Source organism: Vidua macroura, chromosome 7 (assembly GCF_024509145.1).
Source record: "Vidua macroura isolate BioBank_ID:100142 chromosome 7, ASM2450914v1, whole genome shotgun sequence".
In the NCBI taxonomy this organism is placed as follows: domain Eukaryota; kingdom Metazoa; phylum Chordata; class Aves; order Passeriformes; family Viduidae; genus Vidua; species Vidua macroura.
In genome coordinates this window covers 12,520,293-12,544,484 of record NC_071577.1, presented here as the reverse complement: position 1 = coordinate 12,544,484, position 24,192 = coordinate 12,520,293, and the positions used below count along the sequence as shown (strand labels likewise).

Here is a 24,192-nt window from a genome sequence, read left to right as displayed (position 1 = left end):
GACGCCAGTGTTGGAGAGGAGTGAGCATGGCACATTGTTTCTCCTGTGGGCCTGGTTATTTATTTCTGCATTCCCATTCATAATAGCATAATAACAGACTTGAGACAATAAGATAATTACTTCTCTTCTTGGGTGGTTAAAATTAACTGCGCTCATTGCGTATTTATTCAGGGAAAAAATACAAGTTGTTTAGTGATTGCCCAGAAATTCATTATCTGCATAATGTTCTGTTTCTAAATGTGTATTGCATGACCATTCATCTGTGCCAAGAGCAAGCATGCAGCACTATCTGATGTAATTAGTTTTCCCCTTACATGCCAGGGAGAACATCTGGGCTAATTGCGTGTTGTTGACAAAAGTTGCCGTTCTAATGGGGGTCCCTGTTTGTGCACACACATGCTCATTATAGGTACAAACATGCTCATGATTTCAGTTTATCCTCAAGCAAACTGGTAGCTCTTACTGATGAGATACTCCTGGTGATTTAGGACTGGAGTCACACCATGTCTCTGGGCAGCTTTAGCAACTGTTAGCAGGAGCAAAATGCTCTCAGTTTAAACAGAAAATAAGCAAACCTGTAATGCTTCTGCTTCTGTTTTCTTTTTCCAGCCTCCACTGGTCCAGGCGATTTTCAGTGGTGATCCAGAAGAGATACGGATGTTGATCTACAAAACTGAGGATGTCAACGCCTTGGTATGTGACTGGCATGTTGTGCACCATGCCTGTGGACTGTGGCAATGACAGTATTAAAAATGTCCTCAGTAATTAACACATAACAGAATGGAAATGATTGGGAAGTAAGAGATTCGGGGCTTCAGTGGCATCCTAAGGAGTCAGTGTAATTGTCTCCAGCACATGACTTTAAATTTTCTAAGTGTATGGTAATTATTCCAAATGTGCAGGTCAGTCAGGGACATTGTTTTTTCTCTTACAGAGAAAATGAATGAAAACAGCTGAAAATTGCATATTTTTATTCTCTGTGGGGTTTCCTTTTATGAAGAGTCTTTGCAGATCAGGAGCTGTTATGCATTTGACTCTACTTGAACTAAAGCTTCACTATAATTCTCAGCTGTGAGAGTAAGGAAGCAGAATCTTGGCCACAATTTGCCCACAAAGGAATTACTGTTTTGCAGATTGGCTTATTCTAGCCAGAATGGTAAGCAGCTGTAAACAAGTAGTAGTTGAGTGCTTTGGCAGTGAAAAAAATGTCTCCAAGTCAACTTGGTCTTTTTTGCAGAAACCGGGGTGGGTTTTCCCCCCTCTTTGATTTTAACTTATATGCGTACTGCTAGAAACAAGTCCTGCCAGTCCTAACTACAATCTGTGGCCTCTCAAAGTGGTGAGAATATAAAGCAGAAGCAGAATGATAATTTCCAGGTGTTTCCTGAACTTTTGAATCAACCTTCCTTTTCTTCATGTCTTTCTGTGATGTAAAACCATCAGTTTATTCATTGCTAACTTCAGCAGTTGGTGTGGTATGATCTTGGCATTGCAGCTTTTGCTGGTAGTGGGGTCCAACTGTCTGGTTCAGAGCTACCAAAAGGAACTAGAGAGTTGATCCTACAGGTCTGCTTGACTGACTCCACCCTGTTTGCTGTCCAGTAGAAGGAAAGACATGCCACTGTTTTAAATCTGATCCAAGACCTTGATGTTAAGCTTTCCCCATGATTATCAGTACCTGATTGTTTTCCTGCAAGTTCCTAAAAGTGCTTCCTTAAAGAATCATCTCCCTCGACTTTCCTGCTTGATTTTTGCTGATGATCTTAATAAACCAAAGAAAAAAACCAAACCCAGCCAAACAAAACTCCCTCAGCAAGGTAGATGAACACCACAGTCCCAAAATTTCATCTATATTTCACACTGGATTTTCAAAATAGCGTTTCCTGTATGAGGTTATTGTGGGTTTCTCCAATGTTTTTCTATCCTTTGGCTGCAAGTGTGTTAGTGATGGTTGCTAGGGAGATGCTCTCAGCTGTCAGGTGCAAGATTAGATGAAGAACTTGTGTTTTGCAGATGAGCCCCATAGTACTTAATAGAAAAAGTAATTGAATGGTTTTGCCCAGTATACTGCTTACAATGCTTAAAATCCACCCAAGAAGCTTTGCCTCATCAGGAGCAAAACTCAAAGCTGTTCTTTGAAGTCATTAGAAAGATACTGGTCAATACAAACTCTGAAGGTTGTGTTCTGAATAGTGACTGCAGGGAAGTGTCAATTGCTTAAAATATCACTGTAGAAAGATGAAAATATTTCCCCCCTCATTGTGCTGTGAGCTGGCAATTTGCATTGCATGCTTCTGTTTCTATTTTAAGGGTGTTTTTAATTACTTCCACGTTAGCCTTTGGTTGCTCACATGAGAGGAAACTGACACCGTTTGGCAGAGATTTGTCCTTTGTTGATCATTTTGGTTGGCTGTGTTAACACTGGAATAGTTCAAATATAGGTAGGACAGGGATACAAAGTAAAAGTCTGGTTTTGCAGCAAGCTTTGGGTATTTCTGAAGTTTAAAAAATCAGGGTATTTTTAATGTCCATCAAGAGAAGTATTTGGAAGACAGAAGAAAAAGTGCACGGAGAAACACAAAATTAGGAATGCATGTGCAGACATCCCAAGAGAAAATTAATCTCAGGAAAGAGTTTGGAGGAAATCAGAAGTTTAGAAGATTACTTTTTTTTTTGGTCTGGTAAAATAATTAGCAAATTCCCAAGCCAAGGACTTGTTTGTTGATGGAAATGACTACATTCTGGATACTGCTGTAATTGTGACTTCTACTTTAAACAAAGAGAAATCTGTTTGGATTAAAGTTATTATTTCATTAATTCTGCCACTGTAATTGTCACTTCGACCTCTGCAGTCCCAACCTGTGCTTTGGGGGTACTGTGATGCCACCTTTGCACCCTGAGGGCATGAACTCTATTTAGCTGGCAATGAGCAATTCGCCCCCCCTGGGCACTGAATACACACTGTGTCCATGGGAAGTGTGGTCAGCATTCAGCAGCCTGTTTTCCCAGGACATTTGTGATGTCACTTGGACAATCCAGACTGCCAGATTAGTTGCAGGTAGACATCTTCTACACTTGTTGTTTGGTTCATTCCAAAGCAGCAGGGTGATCACACTATGTGTATGCAGATGGGGATCTTTTGGGGTGCTGTTTTACTTAGGGAAGAGTGGGAGAGAATGAACCCCAGAATCTAGGGAATAATCTGGATCCAGCTGTTACCCCTTCTTATTTGGGATTCATAACGCATGAGCTATGCAGCACCTTACGTCTGCAAAGTCCAGTTGTTGTGTGCGATGTTATAAACCAAAATCCTCCCTGTGAAATTTCCATTTTTATCTCAGTCTTCAGTTTAGTTTCTCTTTAAAATATCCAGATTAAAAAAAAAAAAGTCATATTCCAGTATTCGTCCCCATAAGTGATGTGTTGTTTGCAAGTCATTTCATTCTCTCTGTTTTTATTTTTTATCCCCTAATGCTGTGTTTTCTCTTGGCTAGGACCCTGTTTCTAGCAGCAGAGTGTCTGCAGAGGAACAGGCAGCAGCACCAGCAGAGATTGCAGGGCCATACATGCAGGGCCATGTATTTAGAGGGTGGTATATTATGAGATAAAGAGGGAAGGAAGGAAGGAAGGAAGTCATTATGGAGACACATGTATGTGTGCAGTTCATGACTTTTTTTCCTCATTATCCTGCTTGGAAAGGCATAGATTTACAGGAGTGCCTTTGTCAGGAGGATTCAGGCTTCATCCAGGCCTTCCCACATGCACACAATTTCTATACATTCCTGTACTATTGCCAAGCATGTTTTTGGAGGTGCTGTGAGTGCTTGAGGGTACAAACAGGCACATATTTAGGGCTGTGAGTCTGAAAGGTTTTGCATGTTTGGGATAGCTGAAGTGGGTATTTAGCCTCTAGTAGTGCTGTTTAATACGCTGTTTATTTAAGCAGGAAGTGATGGAGAATTTTTTTTCTACAGTTATTATGAAAATTCTCCCTTAAGTAGCAAAAATGAATATAAAATTACACTGATGTTTGCAATGCAAAGTAACTAGCATGACTTCTGTTTAGATTTTTTTTTTTTTTTGACTTAGATTTTTTTAAAATACTTTATAATGAAAATTTTTGAACTGTGAAGAAGATTCTGCTGGAGAGACTGAGAGTCTGAAATATTCTGGGTTGCATTGCAGCAGCGTGGTAGTGTAGTAATGGCTACTATGTTATATATATCCCTGCTGGTGACTCATCTTCATCAGTTTGAGGCAGTTAAGGATGTATAGACCATTAAAGTCTCATGGCAGGGTTTGGCTGTAACTGCATTATTGTCTTCAAAGGTAGCAATATCAGCCTGAAATACTTGAATTTTCTAAATCTTTTGCAATCCTGAGTGATCTGTGCTCCCATGCCTTAACGCCCCCCATCCAAAGTCAATATTATGTTTATAAAAATGGAGGAGTTGTTTAAGTCTATCTTTGGAGTCTTACAGTGAATACCAGTGAGCATCAAAATATTTTCATTCATTAGGATAACAGTTTCTATGGTCTCAGTCTGGAATTAGTAATTAGTTTTTAAAGTTATGCTTTTCTAGCATGAAAGTCACTGTCAGCCTCATGGGGATAAGGGGAAGAAAAAAGGTAATGTTTCTTGTCCTGAAAGATCAAAGTGTTTACCTCTCCTGCCTCATGAACACTTGGCAATATAAGACTCAGTCCAGAAAAATCTTTATTTCTGAGGCTAAACTGAAGACTGTGGCATGAGAGGTGCTGGAACGAGGATCTGCATTTTCAGATGGGAATTTCTGTTATGATGCAGAAGGGCACAAAGCATAAGTTACACAGCTTGACTTTCACTTTCACCTGTGGTGCTCACAGTCAAACATTTTGATTTACTCTGTGAATTACAGGCTTTAATAAAAGAATGTATGAGGAGGAGGAAATCCTTGAAGCAGCAGAGATTTTCTTGGTACACCATCAGCTTTTGGCTCCAAACAGTTGTAAATAGCCCAAGAAATAGGTGCTCATAAGCTTTTAGCCTCTTCAGTAGTTCCTAACAGTTCCCAATATTTAATTTTTCTGAAGTCAACTTGTATCTGAATTTTTTTTTTTAATGGCTGTGCCATTTAAATGAGGTATATTCAGATGTAACAACTGTAAATGGAGTGAATGAGCAGGAGGTTTGTTTCTGTCATTATTTTGGTTAGACTTGATCAGTGGAAGTGTTGTTCATCAATGTGCTTTATTCTGCCACCCAGGAACATTTTGAAGGTGGTGGGAATCCAAAGGCTTCAGTAACTCTGTTTCTGTGGTGGACTAAACTCCTTCTGTAAACTCCAACTACTCTGTTAGCTGCTCAGGCAGTTTAGTGACAAAGAAAGGATACATATATTGATTTTCTGCACCAGTTGCACTTACATTTTAATAGTAAATAACTCTGTCCTAAGCATCACCTGATCTGAGCAGTTGCAGTTGATATCAAAATTCAATTCCATCATCTCCTTTGACATGTAGGCTGTGTTGAGGACAAAATGTAGGCCCTTTCCTTAATGTGCCTGATAATTTTACATGTGCTGATATGATTCATTCAGCTCACTGTTCTGCTAATCTTCACGTCCCCCAGGCTCTGATCCAATAAAGCACTTAAGGACTAGTCTAACTTTAAACCTGTGAGGGCCTTATCAGTGCCAGTGTGATCACTTGAACAGTTTAAGCATGTGTTGAGTGTTTTTCTTGCTGAGGCCTTCTGTTCCTGATTGCCCAGCTGTTAGATTCTTAGTTTCTTTTATCTGTATTATATATAAAAAAAAAAAAAGGTATACAGATAATGTTAACCTGCAGCATCATCTTTTCTGTGAACTAATATAGGCTACTAACAAAGCTTCATAGAATCACACAATGCTCTGGGTTGGAAGTGACATTAAAGATCACCTCATTCCAAACTCATGCCATGAAGGACACCTTCCACCTTTCACTAGACCAGGTTGCTCAAAGCTCCATCCAACCTGGCCCTGAACACTTCCAGGGACAGGGCATCCACAGCGTCTCTGGACAGTCCATGTCAGTACCTCAGCACCTGCACAGAAACAGATTTATTCTCAGTATCTAATCTAAACCTGCCCTCTTTCAGCTTGAAGCCATTTCCCCTTGTCCTGTCACTACACTCCCTTGTGAAAAACCCTTCTCCAGCTCTCTTGTAGGCCCCCTTTAGGTACTGGAAAGAGAGTTTATCTCATCTCAGCCTGATTTTCTGGCCATTGTTTATAGCTTATCTACTGTCTCTTGCTGACCTTTTGTTCTTCTGAGAACTGCACTTGAAGCAGGTCTGATTATTTCTCTGAATGCTTTTTGTAATTCTGTTATCATCTCTTCGCCCCACTTACTTTCCTTGCCTCGATAATGTATGTTGAGGTTTGGGATTCTGCCAAATCTTTCCTTGAAATGACAATTTTTATCCCTCTCTCTGTGTGTAGCCTGCAGTTTTTAGATCATTATTGATTTACTTTTGTGCTCCTGTTCCCAGCAGCACGGGATGAGGAGCTGGAGCTGGATCAGTGGTGAGGTGTGGGCTGGGCGCCCAGCCAGCGAGTGAGGAGCTGTGGCTGAGAGGGATCACAGCTCTGAGGGGGACACAAGGGCTGCCGTGGGACAGAGAGGCAGAAGCCTCAGTTCCTCTGTTCGGGTACCAGTGCTGTGCCCAGTCTGAACAGGAACTGGGGGATGTTCCTCCAGTGAGGTGTTCACTGTGCACAGTCTGAACAGGAACTCGGGGATGTTCCTCCAGTGAGATGTTCACTGTGCACAGTCTGAACAGGAGCTCGGGGAGGTTCCTCCAGTGAGGTGTTCACTGTGCACAGTCTGAACAGGAGCTCGGGGATGTTCCTCCAGTGAGGTGTTCATCCCATGCTCAGCTGCAGGTGTAGTGTGTGGGTTTCTCCCTGCCAAACTCCTGAAAATGTTGCCTGTAGGGCTCTGTGTGCAAGTGAATGCTGATTTGTGCCTGGTTGTGATAAATGAAGACATTTTAGGTTTTTTTCCTCTTGGAGAAATAAAGCTTAAATTCAGTTTTGTGACTAACTTGTCTTTCTCTGAAAACTTGATTTGCACTCAATGTGATAGGGCTTTGTATTGATTTTAAAAACTAAAAGCTTAGAAACAGAATTAGTTATCCCTGTTGGAGAAGAGTAAAATTTTTTGTTTCATGTCCTTTCTTCCCTCAGTTATCAAATTTGCATCAGATTTATAGTTTAGTACAGAAAATTGCTTTTAATCAACAAAGCACTGGGTAGCCTTGGTTCCATGATACAGAAAATTGCTTGGTCTTGTATCGTTAGCCTTCAACTTCAAACTCCTCTGCTCCTGCCAAACTTGGCTGTGTTGCACTGACAGGTAAAATGGCTATTACAAGTACTATGTTATACTAAAGACAGCTTCATGCATTAATAACAATAAACTAAGAAAAAATCAGAACTGGTTCTATTGTTATATATATGTTTGATCAGTCAGTATATATTTTGCCATGGGTAGCCTTAGGACAGGGAATATGAAAACTATGGAAGATCTCACATGCACTTATGTAGCCTGTAGAGGCTGTTCTGTGGTGTTAGGAATGAAGCATATGAGAGTAACTTGTGATAGTGGTTCCTGAGTGAACACTGCTGCCTGGACACTGCTTAATATTGTTTTGATTTGCCTACCATGTGAGAAAGTGAAAGCCTGTAAGAGATCTTCCCCTCTGACCTGTGACAATCAGGGTTTTATGTAACCAGTCTTCTGAGTGTTTCATGCCCAATACATAAGATCAAAACCTAGTGCAGCAGAATTTGAGGATTATGTACATTATGTATGTTTAAAAAAACCAAAAACAAAAATTAAACTCAAACTGTTCTGGTGATCAGTGGCTCTGGGCTTTTCAGTGCTCAAAAACAATTTCCAACATTCCCATGAATGACAAATGTTTCTGCTGCACAGATTTGTCCACATTTAAAGCATACCTTGAAGATATTCCAAAATAGCTTATGGTTGATGATTGCTGGGCATGTTGAAAGTGGTATTTTTCATGACAGGCTCAGAGATCTTTTTCAGGGACAGGGTGTAAATATTGGTAGGATTTCTCTGTTGATACTGTTTGCAGGAAGTGTTGAATTTGTTACCAGTTTAAAATATTTAATGCTTGTAGGTTGCAATAAGTTGGATTGATGAGCTCTCTTAGGACTTATTTTTGTGGTTCAGAAACCAAAACGAAATACATTTAGGACTGGAAACAGCACAATGAGCAGTATTAACAGTTCTTGTGATTGTTGTTACCCATATTGTAATATTTAGCAGTTTGTTTTAAAAGCCTGTGTTCTAGAATCACCTGAATAAAACAATAAAGGGGTTTTGTGAACACTGTATTTATACCCCTTGAAATAATAACAATAAAAAAAATCTTTAAAATTGACTCCATAATTTGGAAAATTACAGAAATAAAAAAACCTGGATGTATTTCAGAAGTTATATATATAACTTCAGAAGTTATATATATCTCTTAGTAATTATTTTAAGGACAGATTTGACTAGTAATACTTTATTTATGTTTAAATGTCAGTCAAGATGTACATGCCCATCTTGGGCTGCTGTAGATATCCAGGCTGTGGTGTACAAGAACCTTTGTAGACCAGGAAGAGTTTGCATCTTGACTTTGTGTGTGGTTCCAAGTAATTCTCCTGAGTTATTCTTTTGAAGACTCTGGTGTTGTACTGTTGATGCAAACTGCATTACAAAGTCTGATATCCAGAAGCATCTGGATTATATTGCTGGGATACCCAAGAGTGGAAAATGTTTCTGAAAGAGACCTAAAGATGCTGTCTTTGCTTATTTTAGCTTTGATTTCATCTACCTGTAACAGGATATCAGACTAAAGGCACTATCTCTGCAAGGTCTGGTGGAAATGAGTGATAAAAAATAGAGGATTGTTGGGAGGAAGAGTGTTGTTGAGGTCTTGAATTTTGTTCTTTCACTGGCTGAGATTGCATTTCTAATTACAAACAGAAATCCACACAGAAAAAAAAAAAAAATACAAATTCTTTGCTCTTTAACACCAATGCCTGCACTTATTGACCATGTTTTATAACTGGACAATCTGTGGTTTTGTAGGATGCTGAGAAAAGAACGCCTCTTCACGTTGCATCATTCCTGGGAGATGCAGACATCATTGAGCTTCTCATTTTGTCAGGTAAGGTACAGTCCCTCACTGCTGTTAACTGGTAAATCAGTTAAAACTACAAGGAATACCCAGCAAAGCATATAAAAGGGAGTTTTGGACATTGTTTATTTCTGAGTTTCACAGAGCTGGTTGCATTTCTTGCAAGTTTAGAAAATATATTTAAATTTGGTGATACAATCATAAAACGCACCCTGTGACTGAGAAGAATTAATAAACAAAGTAACTAGCTTTTGACAACTTATAAAGCCTTCAAACTGACAGTATTTATGATTCAGAAACTTGCTGAAGTACATATTTGAAATGTGGCTTCATATCCTGGAGTACAATCCAAGAATTCCTGTTAAGCAAAAATTATGGAATAATAGCAAAAAAATTATTTATCAGCTTAAGTGAATTGTAAGTGCTATTTACATTAGAAGCATGTTTCTAAGAATCAGGAAGTTTATTTGGATATTAGAAACTGTGTAGTAGGAAGTATCTAAACAAAAGGAAAAAAAAAAAAAGTTTCCCAACTGTTGTAGTGACAGAAAACATGATCAAAATATGTCAGAACAAAGCGTAAAACAGTCATCTCTCAAGAAGGGAGCATAATTCATGGCAAACTCCTGGATGTGCTTGCAGATTTCAAAGGCAGTGTTTTTCTAAGCTGGAGAACTGTAAGTGTAAAGCTTATGGGGATTTAAGAATGTGAGACTGAAAGGAACCTTATGGTGCAAGCTTCTAACCCCTTGTAAGCAACCTTGCTACGCAGTTGGTTTCACGAGTTTTTAGATGGCTTCTTCAAATGAATTCCGTATATATTTTTAAAGTTACTTCAGAATTCTCAGCCCTTTGATCACAAGGCACCTTCTAATTTCCAGCCTTGAATCCTAGATTAATTCAGGCTAGAAGGTATTTCTAGAGATGACCTGATCCAGCCTCCTTCTTAAAGCACTGAATTTTAAAGTCAGATCAGGCTGTTGATATGGCTGTACATGCAGACCACACAATCATATTTCTTTGGCTCGCCAGTCTAGCCAGACCTGGAGAAGGCAGAAAATGAGAACTCTGTTTGCTGTAGCTCTGTGTTTCCTCTGTTCATTTTGGGGAAATTCTGGGTTGCGTAATTGCTTAATGAGGGTACCTAGCTGGACATACATCATACATCAGCTCTTCCTGCTCTACCCCTGATGGCAGCAGAACGGTTGAGAAGAGCAGTGCTCTGCTGACAAGTTATGCGTGGGCGGGTTTTCAATGTGCTAAATGCAAGCATGATTTTCTTCCTTGGGAGGGAGGAGTTAATAAATTTAATCTGTGCATGTGTTCTTGCAGTGTGTGTTGTTTGTCACATACTGCTGTTCCATTGTGGTGTGAGGAGATTGCAGGAGCAGTGTATTTTTTCAAGTTTTGCAAGCATCAGCACAGGCAATATTCTCATAAAGAGAAAGGTGAAACAGTTTCACCCATTTTTCCCAAACAGCATCCAAAAATGTCCCAGTGAACGTTCCTGATGAGGGAAGGAGGCTTTCTAAAGTTCTTCTGGGACACTTAGTTCTAGCACCTCACTGCCAAAATGTCATCCATGGGTTACAGGGCTTGTCTGATCAACAGCATAAAACGTAGGTGATGCATCTTGGGGAATTTTTATATATCCAAGTGAGTGTGAAAAACTTATAATGTGGGCTTTTAAAAATTGAACTTTGTGTCAGTGGGACTGTGCTTGGGTTTAGTCTGCAGGAACTGTGTGGATCTTTCCCCACTAGCTCAGCATCAGTCAAAATTAATTTTGTGTTTGTATATTCTACTTATTCATTGTTCTTTAATATCTGAAGTATCATTATGCATGAGGGGCATGAGTACTTGTATCCAAGAGCAGGTTTGGAGGTTTCTGAGCCTTGGAGGAGCAGGTTTATGGCTTGTTATAAACACCTCTTTGTGACTGTGATTTCTCCATGAACTAGGCTGTAAGGACAAGTGCAGCATCTTCCTTTGATTTACCTCTTCAGTCAGCAAATGGTAGTAGTAGTGAAAGTGTATCATAAAATATTAATCTGAACGTAGCATTTAGTTACATAAGCAGAAAAACTTAGTTGTCTGACTTAAAATGAAATGGTGTTTTCAGAGAGAGAAAGCACACAAACACTTGCTGTAGGTGTCAAGCAATATTCTCAGCATGAGTAGAAGCTAGGAGGAGTATCAACACATTTCATTTTGTACAGTGTTCAGGAGAGAAATTAAATTAAATATGCACCTTCTGAGATTTGTGGTCTATAAACTGGTGGCAGCGCAAATAAATGTAGTGTCTAAAGAATGAAATTTCTGCCCAGGTGGTTGGAGACAGACCAGGAATGGCTTTCTAGGTAGCCACTGAAATGGAGTCTGTTTGGAACTGATACAGGAGAGAGAGTGCCAGATCCCTCAGCTGGTGTGAGTCACCCTGGCCCATTAAATGTCAGAACCAGATAGGTTTGCACCAGCTCCAAGGTCTGATCCATAATCATATGGTTCAAACTGGGGAAGGGTGCTGAGTGGTTTTGTTTCTCCAGGCTACATGAAAGCAGGGAGCTTTGAGTAGTTCTTCACCTTCTTCTGTCAGAAAGGACAAAGGAGCAAGGTAACCATCTCACAGAAGGAATCTCTGTATGGTGCCACCAGTCGTGCATGTGCAAGAACAATTGTCTGGGCAAATACAAGCTGCATTCCCATTTGGGCTGGTGCCTGAAGGCATCATGTTTGAGCTCAGTCCCTTACCCCTTGTTCCTCACCAAGGCACTTGCCATCTTGGCAATATTACCTTGCTTTACTATTTCAGAAGGCTCTGGGCTTCTTGCCAAGAAGCTATCCTTACATTTTGGTGGGCCTGTTGCTGTGTCTTATAGGAGAAGTTGGAAAGGTGGAAGTAAACAATGACATTAATAGGTTAAAGAGTACAGTTTTCTTCCTGTAAACTGTTGACTATCCCTAATATTGGAGATTTAGACTGTGGAATCTAGAGACGTGGATTTGGCAGATGTGCTGGATGGAAAACTGTACTTTGGTTATGATAAAGAGATGTTAACTTTTATTCCTGAAAGAGAGCATCAAGTTGTTTATTTCAGACCTCAAAAGAACAGAGACAGTTTCAGATTTATTTCCTCTTCTGGCAGAAAGATTTGAGAGTGAAAAATGGCAAAGATTACAAAACAGCCATATTAAAGGAAAGTAGAATACAGAAAGTTTCTTCCCTGTTGATTTTATCTGTAACATACGTTATGTTGTCTACTTCAGCCTCACAAAGCAAATCCCTACAGCTAAGCCTTTCTGTCAGGCTTAGGAAGATCATGGTGGAGAAGGTGAGGCTGAGAAAAGACTCTGAAGAGCTGCTTTTTTAAAGTGGATATGGGTGGGTGCTGTAGTTATCTGAAAGGATTGGGGTGGGATGGATGGGTGGGTGCTGTGGCTATCTGAAAGGATTTTAAGTGAAATCTTTAAAGCAGCTTCTATTTTCAAGGAAGATTGTGTCGTGGGTGACACAATTTACACCAATTTCAGTGGTTTTCAGCCCTCTTTGTCCTCATAGACACACAGATTAATTCATGGAGTATTGTAGGAAGTGCATTGAAGCGTGGTTAAGGTACTTGGTCCAGAGTGAAGAGATGGACACTGAATTTCTGGTTGACTTGGAGGGTGTTGTTGTGGGATGGTCTTGAGAATTTAACCTTCTGGGGTTTGTTCACAGCCCATTTTAGATGTAGTAGCATGTTTTAGAGCACTTCGTCTTTAAAATGGAATTTCTGTGTTACTCTGCTTTCAAAGGGCTGTCCTCAGGACTGTCACAGAATGGGCCCTCAAGTTCCTGGAGTGTAGAGGACACCTTTGAAAACATGACCATTGTTCTCCCAGTGCCTCTGCTTGATCATCCTTAAAATAATAGATATTTTCTGTCCCCAAACGAGTGCATCAGTGCTGGTGAAGTTTTTTCACTGTCATTAACCATTGCCTGTGAAGAACTGCTGGGAACATAGAAGCTGAATTTTGGTGGAGGAAGTGGCAGTACAAGAGGAAATGTTTTGAAATATCTCTTCAGAAGACGTGAAGATCTCTTCAGTAAATGCACAAGAACAGGTTCTGTAACAGGCAACAGGTGAATTGTTAGCTCCTGAAAAAACCAGAAATCACAAACATTCAACTGATTCATTGCATTAGACACCTAGGAGCAATTTCACTGTTTCACACAAAGAGGTAAAGGGATGTGGAAAACAGCTGAGAAGGAAAAGGCTGATAGTGTGCTGTGTATTATTTTATTTCTACTGGTCTTGTTTTCCTTTTACTATTTTCTCCAGTTGTTTTCTTAATAACTTCAGTTTCTCAAAGGGTAAGTGATCAGTGAAGGGCATGAATAGCTACTGATGGAGATACTTCTCTAGGTGTTCTTATCATCTTCATACTCACCAATGCTGCTGGAGTTCTTAAATACCGAGGGATAATGTTGGTCATGCTTTGCTACTCTACATATTAGCCTTTCTTATTTGTAACCCTCTGCTTGTAGGAGTTAGTGAATGGGTAGAGATAAAACAAAAGAAACCTTAGTTAAGAAACATAAGGCAAATACAAAACCAATTTCTAAACCCAAAAAGAGGTATGTGCTGTCAATAACTAGGAATTCATGTAAGAAATTTCCATCCCCCAGACCCCTACTGGGCCAAACCAGGATAATGGAAGGTGCCTTGAAGCCCTGTCAGCTTCCTGGTGGTGAAAAAAGTTATTGATTTATTGGTCTCTAGAGCCTCACACAGTGCAGGCAAAGGGCAGGATGCTAATGTGTCAACTGTAATGGCCTTCTCACAAAGAAAAAAGAAGGCAAAAGCTTCCTTGCTTAGACAGATGAATTAGAAAAATCTTTGAAACAGTGTCTTTTCTAAAGGGTGTTTTTTCCAGAGGGCAGGTTGTACCACCAGGTACCAGGTTCTGAGGTGAGTTTGGAGGATTGCTTCTAATTGTTGCAGTAGTTATGAAAGTGGCCTTGTTTTTCTTGCAGCCAAAAAAACTGCATCTTGACTTGTGGAAATAAGCAAGAACTTGTTTCTTCTCTGATTATCTAGCACGATTCCCAATAACCACTGTGATTCACAGGCAAGCATCTTAATATTCCTGAGAATCAGCTCTCAGAAAGTACTGGTGATTCAGAGAGTGGGATTTATTAATTACAGCCTTTTGAAGGCACTAAAGTTATGGTGCAAAATTAAGCTTAAACATCCCTTTGTTCATGAAGTTCAGAGGCTCACCCAGGCTGTGGTTCTCCACATTTTTTTCTGCATGTCCTACCCTTCTCAGACTAATACTGCTACCAGCAAAGGTACAATATTTTCAGGTTAAGCCCTTTTAAAAATTAGTTTCTCTAGTCCTTATCACTAGATTTCCTTCCTGAGGTATCACATTGGTGGATAGCTTTAGTATTCCTTGCAAAGAAATCTTTTTGATCACACAAATGTACAGAATACCTTTTTTTAAAAAAAAAATTGGGGTTTGCAGTCAGGCAGAACCACTGTGGTTGTCAAATATTCTTCCTTTATCCTTTTTTCTGGCAAGCCAACCCAAATCCATCCTCTTGCCCAGCTGCCCTTGTCAGAGCACCTATTAGCACTGAACTGCACAGGAGGCAGATGAGTTGTGTTCTTCATCCCTGTTCTTCTGTTGTTTCACCCACAGTGAACAGTAAAACCCACAGAACCTGATGTAGTAAGTGCCCAGTTCTGTCTCCAACCTGAGCATTTCCTGGTCCTGTTTTCTTGATCCCAGCAGGATTTGTGAAGCAGGGAAGTGGTTATTTTTTGGTGGTCTGCCTGATAGAGCTGGAAACAAGAGATGGTTGCTCAGGCTAGTTCTTTTCATGTCTGCAGACAGCAAAGTGCTTTGAGCAAAGGGTGCTTTTCTTCCCCCCAACTGTATCAGTTGTATCATCTAAAAAAAATGCATCTACACAGACACACATGTACATGCATACATATGTAATTCCTTCCAACAAATCTTGCTTCTTTTGTGTCCTGTAAGCAAAGCAATTCCTAAAAATAGTCCTGTCTATCCGATTCCTTACTTTCTGAATCCCACTTTATCTATCTGACTCTGGAAATGCATTTTCAAGGTGAACATGGTGCCAGGAGAGTCCTGGGGAGTACTGAGAGTACCATGTACTCAGCTCTGGTTACTGAGAACCAGCTGGGCAGGGCTCTCAGTGTCACACCCATGGCGTGCATGTAACCTCTGGTGTTTATTTGCAGGCGCTCGTGTCAATGCCAAGGACAATATGTGGCTGACTCCTCTCCATCGAGCAGTTGCTTCAAGGAGTGAAGTGAGTAAGATTTGATTACCCTGTTTTCACACATAACCAACGTGCTGGGGGAAGAGCAAACCCTGGAGAGCCGTGGTAGGTGGCATGGGCATGCAAAGAGGGAAGGCATTTCCTGCATGCAGGGCATTGCAGCTGGAGGCCAGCGTTTACATGTTACCTGTAGCTGCTCTTGAGCCTTCATGTGCTTGCTTTCCACCTTGCTTTACATTACCATAGCAAGTCACAGGGAGTAGGGAGCAGGACTCACATGGGATACAGTCCACAGTGGTCTACAGTGCCCACACTATCTTCAGGTGGTGAAAAAAGAGAAATAAATCCCTGTGGGTGTGTGCATGCTGTGTGTGTGCCAGAAGGGAGTGGATGTGGATGTGAATGTGATCCAACATGCATTACCACGTAATTTGTTTTGGTTAATTACATTTCAAGGCATCCGTTAGGTTTTCTGTTAATGCATTTGATTCATGCAGAAGGGAGGGTTTGCCCATGTTTCTTCTGCTTGACAAACAGAAATATTCTGGCATCATATTGTAACTCTTCCATTGCTATCTTAAAAAGGAGCACCAATAACTACTGGGAATGCAGCTCGGGCATTACTCTGTTTCCAACTGCACCATTATTCTTGGCTTTCTTTTGTGGAGCTCCCTGTCTACTGTCACCCTCCCAATGCTTAGTTAACAGTGAGCCCAACTGCAGACAGAATTGGCTGCTGGGGATGAGGGGAGGGGTTGTGAAAGAGACATAGGGTGGCTGTCTTCCAGAGCCTGATGGACTCGAATCACCTCCGTAACAATCCAGCGCTTGCCAAGCCTGGAGGCAGGAATCCTGGGCTCGCTTCTGAACTCGGGCATTGTTTGGCTGCTGGCTGAGCTTCCCAGCTGCTGGCATCCCCTGAAACCCTCTGAAAGGAATATCTGATAGACTGTGAATGCTGTAATGAGGCAAAATACAAAAAGCCATGTTGGAAAACAAAGATCAGACTTAAACCTCACAAAACAGCCACAGTCTTTCTGATGCGGGAATTGCAGTGTGCTTGGTTTCTGGGTTTGGATGTGTCAGAATACATGATTTTTATCGTCAGCAACAGTCCTAGCAGGAAATGTGTGTCTTTCTGTGGCTTTGTGTCTCATCTTTAACTCTTTGTTAAAGCTGATGCATCAGCTGAAGCACAATGAGAAAGTGTGCTGGCAGTTCTGGTACCTCTCAGTGGGTACCCAGGAGCATTAGTGAGGCAGCAGGGGAAGGCATCAGCCTTCGATCCCTTTTCATGGTATGTTTCATAAACACATTCAGCTTTCTTCTCCTAGCATTTTTTCTTCATTATTTATACTGTAATTGCTACTTTTGTTAACAATTTGGAATCAGAATTTATTATTTTTGAGGCTCTTTCAGTGCTGCTTTTTACCTTCTTACACAAGTGAACAAATGTGCAGCTTTGAGTTCCCATTGATGGAAGAAGAGGAATTAGTGGCCCAGAAGTTGACCAGTAGGACTCGGTGGAGTTTTGGAAGTTTTTGTGAGCTCAGTTGTTTTTAGAATGATCACCAACAAATTTTAAGTTTTATTATCAATCTTTTACTATGAAGATTTCAGAGGATTCAGAAGTTATCTCCTTGAATCCTTTTATATGTTGATTAAAAGAATGGACACTTCTTTACTTATGTCTTAATGATTTTTCAGGGGCTTTAAGGATTTATATTTATTTACAAATCAGCAGTCCTTACAGTGTCTGTGTAGAATTGTTAATGGATATATCAGCTTCTGGCCCTAAACAGATTGAAAAAGTTAAGAGATTTCACTGTGATAACTTGGAATAGCTACAGACACCGACTGCAGAGGCTTGCACCATAGCTGGGCACTGCATGCATATGGAGAAACTATAATAAAAGGGTAAAACTCATGCTCTAAAAAGAATAGAATTAAAACTTTTCCATAAGGATTTTAACTTTTGATCCCAAATCTGAAAGAGCAGCAGACTGCAGATGTAAACAAAAATGTGTAGATGTTTTTCTTTTAAAATCCAAGTATTTTTAGCTTCAGATATTCAGTCCTTATTATTTACTTCTAAAAATTCTCCTTTAACTTTTTCTTTCTTTCACTAAGAGTGCATGAAGTTTCCTGCTGACTTCATGTCCCAGCCGGGTAGGTCTCCAGTGAATTACACTGAAATTACTCTTAAAATAGTAGGCCTGTCATTTAAAAAACAAAATCCTATTGAGACATCAACAGTCATATATCGTTATTGGTGCTGTAAGAGATGCAGTGTCACTCACTGAACAAACCTGTTAGGGGACAGTTTGTGAGATGGCTGTAGAAAATGAAACTCCTGAGATCAGTTGAGGACAAAGACATAAAACTCCTAGTATGTATGTAGTGTTGATACAGACTGCAGGCACTCTCCTGGGCCATTCTAGATATAAAAGTACTATGTAAACATACTGTATTCATTTGTTATTCATTAATAAAATTTTGGCTGGGCTTAACAGAAAACTTTGCAGTTTATGGAAAAAGAATAAGGTACTATGTAGGACTAGGGCTCTCCCACATACCAGATGTGAGTTGTATTTGTCAGACAAGGCTGTTTGAATGCTACTGTGTCCCAGTAGTTCCTCTGTATTTTGTTTGTTTGTGGAGGGAAAAATGAAGAAGAAAAGAAATGCAATTTTGATACAAATTTTTGGTTTTTATCTGACTTGCTTAATGGCAGATGCATGAGTAGAAGCAGAAATGAATTGATTGTGAATTCTCTAGCAAGAGGGGCTCTCAAGAGAGAACAGTACATTTTCTTACTGGGAAATATTTACTTTTAGCCAGCAAAATTAACCTTAAAAGATGTTATTTGGTCTCAGGCTGACAGAATGGATATTGCAGTCAAGACCCTTGGCCTATGCTTAGGCCTTGGGGAGGAAAGGAATGCTCATGCTAAGCTGGGGACACCAGCATTCTCATGTTTTTGCAAAGCTAAAATTTTGTTTTTGCACATTCTTTATTTTCCCCCTTTTCCTGTTTATAAATAAAATATGCAGCACTTTGCCGTTATTTTGACGTGCTTTTCATTTTGTGAATGATTCCTGTAGCAGCGTGTGTTGGGTTTGTGTGGCAAGGGTCTGGCAAGGGGGTGTCTTCTGTGAGAAGCTGCTGGAAGCTTCTTCATGTCCAACAGAGCCAGTGCCAAGCAGCTCCAGGAGTGTCCTGCTGCTGGCCAAGGCTGGGCCCATCAGTGATGGCAGTAATGTCTCAAGTGAGTTCATTTCTTCACTGGAAGCACGGCTATCAGGTACTGATTGTTAATCAACCAGATAGGATGGGTTCTCTGCATAGGCAGCTTGGGACATCCTCATATCCACCTGGCAAGTTTTGACTGTGAGGCTTTTTGACTTCTCTCAGTGACAGCAGAGGTGGTGCGTGCTGGGGCACACATTATTGTCCATTTGAATGGACAGTACTGTTCTGGAAGCCAGGGAGGTGCTTTGGATGGGTGTTGTTCTCTGTGCCTCCTGCTGGCCCTGTGCTGTGTGTGACGCACCAGGTGCGTGCCGGAGCTGCCAGGGGCAGCGCCCTGCATTTGCTGGAGCTGCTGGGTGAGGGCTGTGCCCGTGCTGCCGTTGCAGGAAGCCGTGCAGGTGCTCATCAAGCACTCGGCCGACGTCAATGCCCGGGACAAGAACTGGCAGACCCCGCTGCACGTGGCAGCCGCCAACAAGGCGGTGAAGTGTGCGGAGATCCTCATCCCCCTGCTGAGCAGCGTCAACGTGTCGGACCGCGGCGGGCGCACGGCGCTGCACCACGCCGCCCTCAATGGCCACATCGAGGTGAGCGCCGCCGGCCTCGCTCGGCACTGCTTGGCTCGGTTGTTGGCTCATTTAGTACTCTTGTACTAGTCTAGTGCAAGTCTAGACTCTAGTCTAGTACTAGTCGAGACTCAACTCTAGTTCTCAGTCTAGACCTGCTGTGGCTGGGTCTAGACTGAGCCCCATGTCCCTGACCCCCAGGGTTGCTGTCACTTGGCTGCATCCCACACTGTGGGATGGGTTTCCTACCTGCAGGAACACAGCGGTGGCGGGAAGGTACCTGAGTAGAGCCAGGGTATGAGTGAGGTGTGCATGCACTCCTGGAGAGATGGCTGTGCCACTGCTTCCAGCAGCTCTGGGGTCTTCTTGCTCCTTCAGAGCTGGACTGCCTGTGACAATAAGTATGGCAGAATGGAAAGAAGGGAAAACTGGTTGATTCATTTCATACTGAAGAAACATGCAGCTGTCTGAGATCCAGTCACTCTGCTTTCCTACTTGGCCTTCTGGAAAATATGCTTGTTTTTCCCTACTTACACAAGCAAACCTTTCTAGTAGTATTATTTAACTATATGAGAAAGCTTACGTAAATAAACGCCCCTAGATTTTTGCCTCCTAGGTTTTGCTAGTCTTTAGATCTGGGTTTAAGGATCCTCATTTTCCCATTCCACACCTGAAGATCTAGATATGGAATAAAAACTCTTAGACTGGAACAGTAAGCTTCTGTCAATGGAGTTGGTGATTTGTACTGTAACTAAAAGAAGAAAGAGGAATGGTAGTTCCTGTAAAATGGTGATGGTGTTTGGCCTTTAAAACACTGGACTATAGGAAACAGACAGTAATGCCTGTGTCTAACTGTCATAATCAAAATATTTTGGATAGAGAGTATCAGAAATAATCATTCAAATGCAGCATTTTGTGATCCCAGCTTTGTTGCAAAATTGATTTGTTATAAACCTTCAGGTGTATGGTCTGGAGGTTGGTTTACCTGCTGTTGTTACTTCTAGATGGTGAACTTGCTCTTAGCCAAGGGGGCAAACATCAATGCTTTTGACAAAAAGGACAGAAGAGCTCTTCACTGGGCAGCGTACATGGGTAAGGCTTGGGCTGCTGCTCCTTCTTTTTAATTTCCTATTCACAAACGGATAGCATGTCTTAAAATGGACAAGAACAGACCTGGCCATGGAAAGAGAGTGTTGTAATTACCCTGAAGAGGGAAGGGTTCAGCTGATCTAAATGTCCATTTATGGGTTTGCAGTTAGGGAGATCTTAGCTGTGATTTCCTTTTTAAGACAGTTAATTGTGGGCTTTTTGTGTTGCTTTTTCATTTTGGTCTTCTTATCCTGACTCTAAGTCAAGCCTGAACTATATTTGTGCTAGAAAAAAAACCCAGGTTATATTTGTTTCAGTTTTTGCTAAAAAGTACTTTCAATGAAATTCAGGTAACTGTGATCAAAAAGGTTGTTCATTGCAGTTTATAAGTAGCTAAGTTATGATATTCTTAGGAAACTCACAATAGGCACTTTCTTTCTGTTAGGAGAATATTGTGGCTTTTTATTCCAGAGTGGATAAGAGCAACGGAATATTTGCTCAAAAAACAAGTGGTGTTACCAAATACTGCTTAATTCAAACAGTTTGCCTTATTTCTTTCAAGTTAAAGGCAAATTTCTTACAGTGGGACATTATAATTTAAAAATACAAGATTGCCTGTGATAGTGGTCATGCTTGTTCAAGAGCTTTTGTTGGCCAAGCTGTATATTTCAGGTTACAATTTGTGGAGAGTTGTGTGCCCTCAGCCAGGAACTCTTTCATTTGACATGTCAGAAATCTTGATTTTAATCCTGGCACTTTTAGAAATAACATAATAGGAGATTTCCAACTGTGAGAAAAGCATATTGTGTGGTTTTTTGATATGCACAGACACAGATGTAAAAGCTCTTGCCAACAACTGTGATGTGGCTTTTGAGCTAACAAGCTTTGAACTTCACTCTCTGGATTTGAAAGGGTTTTACATTGTGCTGTGCAATTCCACGCCTCTTTTCATTTACATGTTTTACATTTACATTTAAATGTTTTCAGAAATTCATGATGTACTTTTAAAAGTATTTAGATTACATCTAGGGCCTAAATTAGCAATGGATTCTGTAATGCATTTTACACAGAACTTAGATAATGAGATGAGAGCTGTAAACCCTCACAGAGTTTCTGGAATATTTAATTATTTTTGAACACTAATTATCTATAGACTTTGTACATATGGTTTCCTAGGTCCTGCGCATGACCAGGGCTGCCCCTGTCATGAAAGTGCTGTGCAACTCAGATGCAGCACAACTTTGTATGGTGTTTGACATAATAAATATTTAATTCTAAGACAGACAATTCTGTCTCAGCACGAAGCAATAAGACTGTCCCTCTTAATTTTATAATTTATTAAGGTTACTTTTTATCTCTAACAAAACCCAAGAAGTGTTAGCAGTTGTGTTTGCAGGTGACATCAATAGAATGCTGTTTTGGGAGACTTGCATTGCCATGCTCCTATGCTCACTGTATCACTATCCTCTGTAAGAGGGAGAAGAAAACACACTCTGTTAGCTTGAGAGAAATAAATTGAAAAGAGGTGTGGTTTTGTTCTTTTGGCAACTGGAAAATCAATTCAGTAAAGAGAAATTTGACACATTTGGAGAAGGTGAATGCATGGATTTCTTCATGAGGCCTGGAGCTAGGATTAGGAACATTTATGGAAATGCTTTTTCTTCCTTTGTAAAACCGTGGGAGTACTTTGAAACACCAGTGAAAGGGCAGCGTGTTAGCAAGAAAACAGTAATCTGGGAGAAGTGATGCTGTGGGATGGTCTACTCATTGATTACTATCTTTTATTTTTTGAAGGTCACCTGGAAGTTGTTGCCTTACTGATTAATCATGGTGCAGAAGTGACTTGTAAAGACAAGAAGGGTTACACCCCACTTCATGCAGCTGCATCCAATGGGCAGATTAACATTGTGAAACAACTCCTTAACCTGGGGGTGGAGGTATGTGGCAATGTGCACTTTATTTCTGTTTAGTCTTTTCTTCTTTCTTATGGATGCTGCTAAAGACAGTGACTTCTAAAGAAAAGGCGTTGCATTTCCAGACCACCTCATGCTTCACGTGGTTTGTTGGTTCAAGAGGCAGGAGACATTCTGTATTAAAGAAAGTCTGATATGGACAGTAAATTCCAGGCCACCTTGCTGAAGGAATCAGGAGATATATCCTGTTCCTGCAGAAGAAGATGGAGTAATGAAATTTTCCTTGGGTCAGCATTTCCTTTGATATGATGAGTGATTGTTCTCGACATATACACTGCGTACTTTACTAAGCAGCAGCTCAGGCTGTTTCAGTTTATAGACCTGTATTTCCTCTGTAGCTGATACATTGTTTTCACTCTGGAAAATAACTTTTTTTCAGGGCACAGACTTCTTGTTGCCAATTCCTCAAAGCAGTGGTGAGATGACCAGAAGAGCCTAATCAGCCTAACAGTTAATCAGAGGTGTCAAATAAAGCCACTGCTTTTGCCATGGCATTTTCAGCTGACTTGACCTGCCAGAAAATTGCCAGAAGTTCATGTTCACAGGCTGTTGGCTGTGAAGGGGAATAGCTGTTTCCTGTTATTAACAGTGCTGTGCTAATAAGTCCCTTTAAGTTCCACATTCTCCACCACTGGGGTTATGATCTTTGAGATGCCTGTATTTCATGGAAGGCTGTTCATGCCATTCCTTAGTCTTTTGTGTAGTCTGTCTTGTCCTGTTTTACAGAACAGCAGTTGAATACTAAGTTGGTCATCAAGAAGTAACATAATCTTAATTACATCTTTATAATACTGAGCTACTGAAAGTGGTTTCATATTGATGTGTAAATGTCTGTGCACTTTCACATTGCTTTCACTCAGATACCCTCACTCCCTATCCAAAACAAAACTGTGTAACCAGCTCTTATGCCTGGCTCTGTTCACAAAAACTCAATAGTCACTGTTGTAATCTTTTAAAATATAAAGATTGTGAGCTTTTTATTCATCCTGCTTTTCCACTTATATGGAAAAGTTTTCCAGCTTGTTAGGAATTTTGTCGTCATTATCATCATTATATAGTCCTGCTAGTAGCTTTAAGCTTCATACTGGTTTTAGAAATTGTCAGTAGGATCAAAAGTTAATAATAGGAAAGGTGAAGCATTCCAAGGGAAGCTGTCTGGCAGTATAATTTGTCGATGAAATGTGCTGGTGAGAGCTATGCCACATGACAGTTCAGGCCTCCAGCTATTTCCATTTGCAGTGTGATGCATTACGTAAAATGTTAAGCTGATGTCTGTGATTTTAACTATGTCTCCTTGTCTCATTTTAGATTGATGAGATGAACATCTACGGAAACACTGCACTTCACATTGCTTGTTACAACGGTCAGGATTCTGTTGTTAATGAGCTGATTGACTATGGTGCTAATGTAAATCAGCCTAATAACAATGGATTCACCCCCTTGCATTTTGCTGCTGCCTCCACTCATGGAGCACTGTGTCTTGAACTACTAGTGAATAATGGGGCAGATGTTAATATTCAGGTAAAACTTGAATACCAGCTTTACAGTTTTGCTTTAGCCTATTTTGTATATCTCAGGAGGAATCTGTAACAACAAGTACAGCATGGCTTTAAATCCTTGATGGAATTGGAGTGATGCTGAGAATGTTGATCATGAAACTGTTTGGGTGAGATTACATCCCAGCAGAGGAGCTCTCAGTGCGTTGATAAATACAATGAGAACTCTAAACTCTAGGCCAACCGCTTTCATGAAGGCATGAAAAAGTACTAAAATGTAGTCCCAGGAGCTCTCTCAAAATGTTATCTCAGGGAATGGTGGTGCTAAGTCAAAGAACTATTC

General features: G+C 40.6%; 1 protein-coding gene across 1 annotated transcript in view; it reads left to right on the top strand.

The window, feature by feature from the left end:
• ANKRD44 (ankyrin repeat domain 44) overlaps nt 1–24,192 on the top strand; it is a 127,637-nt gene that overhangs the window by 60,849 nt on the left and 42,596 nt on the right. The window contains exons 2-8 of the mRNA XM_053981821.1: nt 610–693; nt 9,127–9,205; nt 15,433–15,503; nt 19,112–19,312; nt 20,296–20,383; nt 22,175–22,317; nt 23,662–23,874. Coding sequence (XP_053837796.1) covers nt 610–693; nt 9,127–9,205; nt 15,433–15,503; nt 19,112–19,312; nt 20,296–20,383; nt 22,175–22,317; nt 23,662–23,874 — 879 coding nt within the window. The remainder of the gene's footprint in view (nt 1–609; nt 694–9,126; nt 9,206–15,432; nt 15,504–19,111; nt 19,313–20,295; nt 20,384–22,174; nt 22,318–23,661; nt 23,875–24,192) is intronic.